The sequence below is a fragment of the Rhincodon typus genome, chromosome 15, assembly GCF_021869965.1.
Source record: "Rhincodon typus isolate 14 chromosome 15, sRhiTyp1.1, whole genome shotgun sequence".
In the NCBI taxonomy this organism is placed as follows: domain Eukaryota; kingdom Metazoa; phylum Chordata; class Chondrichthyes; order Orectolobiformes; family Rhincodontidae; genus Rhincodon; species Rhincodon typus.
The window spans coordinates 52,214,195-52,216,814 of NC_063346.1; the positions used below are offsets into that span (position 1 = coordinate 52,214,195).

A 2,620-nucleotide genomic window follows, 5' to 3' on the forward strand; every position below is an offset into this window, starting at 1 on the left:
TGTGTGTGTGTGTGTGTGTGTCTGTGTGCGCGTGCGTGGGTCTCTGCGTGTGCGTGTCCCTGTGTGCGCGGGAGTGTCCCTGTGTGTGTGTGGGCCTTCTGATGGCCTGCTTTGCTCCTCTCACAGACAGTGATGTTCACAGCCACGATGCCCCCCTCGGTAGAGAGACTTGCCCGCAGTTACCTGCGCAGACCTGCCGTGGTTTACATCGGCTCGGCCGGGAAACCCCATGAGCGTGTGGAGCAGCGGGTTTACCTCATGTCGGAGGGAGAGAAGAGGTAATGCGTGGCTGTGACGGGCCAGGAGGAACAGCCTCCTGTTCCTGTCAGAATTGGTGGGGTGGGGGGGGGTGGAGTGCGGGCTGAATGGCCTCCTCCTGTTCCCTGTGTGACAAACTCGAGGAGGGGGCTGAATGGCCTCCTCCTGTTCCTGTGTGACAGGCTCGAGGAGGAGAGGGGGGGGTGCTGAGTGGGATCCTCCTGTGCTGTGCTGTGCTGTGCTGATTGATGTGCCTGTGCTGTGTGTTATCAGGAAGAAGCTCCTCGCTCTCCTGGAGGAAGGCTTCGAACCCCCCATTATCATCTTTGTCAATCAGAAGAAAGGCTGCGATGTCCTGGCTAAGTCCCTGGAGAAGATGGGGGTAAGTGCATGGGCCTGCCCGACACCTCAGGCTCTGCCCCCCAGCCTACAGCCAGGCTGTTTGGACCAACTCACCCCCCCTTGCTATCCCTGTACCTCCCTCGTATGTCACTCACAGACACATTCAAACACTCTCCCTCACTCACGCATATACACAGATATGCGCACACATGCAATCACTCGCGCATGCACGCAGCCACACTCACATGCATATGTATACACTCTTGCACACATGCGTGCCCACACGCACTCACACGCGCTCTGTCACGCCCACACGCACTCACGTACGCATTCTGTCATGTGCGCGCGCGCACGCATGCACACACTTGTGCACATGCACACACAGGCGCACATGCACACTATCACACTCGCGCGTGCACGGGCACAGACCCCCTTCTCCCTCTCGCGCTCTCACTTTCTCACTCACCCGCACACACTCGCACGCGCGCTCTCACAGCCTCAGCTTTCTGTTTTCGAGTGGATTCAGTCTTTCCTGACAATCACACCTGAAGCAGTTCTGGGATCGTCCCAGTAGATGAACCTCTTCAGTACCTTGTCTGGTCCGTTGCGGTTATTCCCTGGAAGTGGATGATTTCTCACTGCCCTGCTTATGTTGAGAGTTCCTGGTTTCAACTCTCCGTCTCTGAGCCTTTCCTGTGGAGAGAGGGTTTACTGGAGAGGGTGGACATCGTGCAGCAGTTTGTGGTTTAAATAGCTCTGTCATCGCTCCTCCCTTAGGGTAACTCTTTAAAACATTCTAACCCCGTGCTGTCCCTGTCCCTGTCCTTGGGAGTGTTTGATGAGGGGGGACAGCGTAGAGGAAGCTTTACTCTGTATGATACTGTTTCCCTATCTGTTGTCTGATGTTTGCAGTTCAATGCCTGCACCCTGCATGGGGGTAAAGGTCAGGAACAGAGAGAGTTTGCTCTCTCGAACCTGAAGGCTGGTGCCAAGGATATCCTGGTAGCTACCGACGTGGCAGGTCGTGGTATCGATATCCATGACGTCTCGATGGTCCTCAACTACGACATGGCCAAGAACATTGAAGGTAAGAGGTGTCTGAGAAAGAGCCTCCCTCTAGAGCCCTAGACCTTTCCTCTAGAGCCCTAACTGTCCCATCAAAGCCCTTTCCTCTACAACCCTTAACCCTCCCGTTGGAAACTCTTCCCCCGACAGCCCTAACCCTCCCGTTGGAAACTCTCCCCCGACAGCCTTAACCCTCCCATCGAACTCTTTCCCCCATCAAAGATTTGTCCTCGAGACCCCAACCTTCTGATCAAAGCACTGGACATAATGTTGACCCTTCCCACCCCATTGTAATGGTGATACCGAATCTGTACGGTACCCACCGCACCCCACCCCGCCCCAGCCTCCGACTAGCCTCAGTGCTGAGCTAACAGGACCTTGGCCGACCCTAAGGAGGGTGGGGGAGGTGGACCCTTGACTGTTTGGGGCTGGGGTGGAGCGGTGTGGTGCGGGCTGCGGTTTGGGGATCAATTTGGGCTTAATCTCGGATTGTGGGGGTGGGGGGAATGGCCTTACATGACATGGGGCTGAGGGCAGTGGGATCTTGCTGTGTGTGTGTTGTTCAGGTGGCCTTTCGAGGCACATGCTGTGTTTTGAAGGGCAGGTTTCAGTTTTAATGACTAATTTCTCTCTGTTCGTCTCTCCTTTCCCTCCCCTCCCAACCCACCATCACCCCTTTACCCCTCTCTCCGCCCCGCTCCCAATCTTCCCCCCCCCCCCCCCCGTCTCCCCCCTCTCCCCCTTCCCCCCCCCCCCCCCCGTCTTTCCCCTCCCCTCCCCCACTTTCCCCTCTCCCATCTTTCCCCTCCCCCTTTTCCCTTCCTGTCTTTCCCCCTCCCGTCTTTCCCCTTCCCCACCGCTCCCCCCCCCTCCCCCTGCTCCCCGGTGTGGGGGGTGTAGATTACATCCATCGGATTGGGCGGACGGGCCGAGCTGGGAAGAGTGGGGTGGCCAT

At 57.3% G+C, this 2,620-nt stretch overlaps 1 protein-coding gene across 1 annotated transcript in view; it reads left to right on the forward strand.

The window, feature by feature from the left end:
• The window catches only part of ddx23 (DEAD (Asp-Glu-Ala-Asp) box polypeptide 23), a gene marked incomplete at its 5' end in the record, with an annotated part of 16,637 nt that overhangs the window by 4,411 nt on the left and 9,606 nt on the right, over nucleotides 1–2,620 (forward strand). Inside the window, 4 exons of the mRNA XM_048606006.1 lie at nucleotides 127–278; nucleotides 532–640; nucleotides 1,513–1,687; nucleotides 2,566–2,615. Of these exons, the coding sequence (XP_048461963.1) occupies nucleotides 127–278; nucleotides 532–640; nucleotides 1,513–1,687; nucleotides 2,566–2,615 (486 nt within the window). The remainder of the gene's footprint in view (nucleotides 1–126; nucleotides 279–531; nucleotides 641–1,512; nucleotides 1,688–2,565; nucleotides 2,616–2,620) is intronic.